At 39.9% G+C, this 1,285-nt stretch overlaps 1 protein-coding gene across 2 annotated transcripts in view; it reads left to right on the top strand.

The window, feature by feature from the left end:
• LOC118416449 (tissue factor pathway inhibitor-like) overlaps positions 1-1,082 on the top strand; it is a 10,778-nt gene extending 9,696 nt beyond the window's left edge. For both annotated transcript variants that reach the window (XM_035821551.1, XM_035821552.1), the window contains exon 9: positions 483-1,082. In XM_035821551.1, coding sequence (XP_035677444.1) covers positions 483-535 — 53 coding nt within the window. In that variant the 3' untranslated portion in view covers positions 536-1,082. The remainder of the gene's footprint in view (positions 1-482) is intronic.
• Positions 1,083-1,285: the final 203 nt, after the last annotated feature.

Genomic DNA, 1,285 nt, shown 5'->3' with positions numbered 1-1,285 from the left:
TTTCTGGTCCATGAGAGTCAACAACCTATTGCAGAGGCAACCAATGAAAGCATTTTCACATAGAAGATTACATTGCACAAATATCAAACGGTGGAAAAATAACAGACAATTCATTTGTTATACTGAAAAGGTATTCATTTTTCACGGATTGAGGTTGCAGACAAATCATTCCACAATCGTATAGAATGTCTGGACCTTAAAAGTCACCAAATGATATAGGTCCTGGCCATATGAAAGAGTTCGCTGAACTGTGCCTGTTGCTGTATCTCAGACAAGTCTAAAAAAATCTGCTCTTTCTTTATCAAGAGTTTGCCCGAGATTGTTGAAATTTTACTAGAGCTGGGATCACATCTTTACGAAGGAAATGCTCATATCTTCAATCTGCCCAACTCGCTGCCTTGCGGTTACATATAGAATAGCACCTTACTGAAAGGTCAACATCAGTACCATGTTGACACATCTTTCCCCTCTTGTTATCACAGGGCCGGACGTCACGCTTACCAATGAGGAAAAGACAAAAACAACCATGGCCTGAGGCGATAGAGGCAAAGTTCTGGCTACAATATGTACTGCGAACATGTGTCTCATCTTTTCTTCTGCACATATTTTCCTGTGTTCAAAGTAAACATGTTTGTATTCGTACGTTTTGAAGGAAGAAATCTTGTGAAATACAGAGTAGTTTGTGAGGTTGGATGAGGGTGATGATCAATGATTTCCTTTGTAAAACAAAGGAAAGCCAAGTGATGGAATGTTGCATTTCTACACAATATTTTAGGAGTAACAATGTTGCGATGTGTTTCTTCTACATTCAATAAGAATTGTAAGCTGTCAATTAGTAGAACTGAAATCCTGACTGTATATGTGAGCCACAATATCACGTGATATAAAGAACATGTGGGAGCTGACAATGTAACATAAAGTCGGTGCTAAATCAAAGCTGCTACTTGTATGACCTAGCACTTAATCTTTAAGAGAGTACTTTTGACGTAGAATCAGTCGATATTCTCTGCATACGCTTTCTGTCAAACACGCTGTCTGTTGTTAATCTCCAAGCAGATCTTGCTGTGGCAAATGGGAAAGAGTCTAGCGCATTTGAAAAATCCCCTCATCCCTCTCGTTCAGGGTAACAGCCTCACGGATGAGGAAGATGATACGCACAGGAATGGATTCAAGAGCAGCACTATATGTAGTAAAAAGCGGTCGAGTTATGTCAACGTGGAGTTTGTCCCTCGCTTCGCTAGAGTCGATCCACAACCAAAAGAATGTGAGTGATCAAGTAGATATG

The sequence above is a fragment of the Branchiostoma floridae genome, chromosome 5 (assembly GCF_000003815.2).
Source record: "Branchiostoma floridae strain S238N-H82 chromosome 5, Bfl_VNyyK, whole genome shotgun sequence".
Classification (NCBI taxonomy): Eukaryota; Metazoa; Chordata; class Leptocardii; order Amphioxiformes; family Branchiostomatidae; genus Branchiostoma; species Branchiostoma floridae.
Note: the sequence above shows the minus strand (reverse complement) of the source record. Positions and strands in the feature narration are given on the sequence as shown.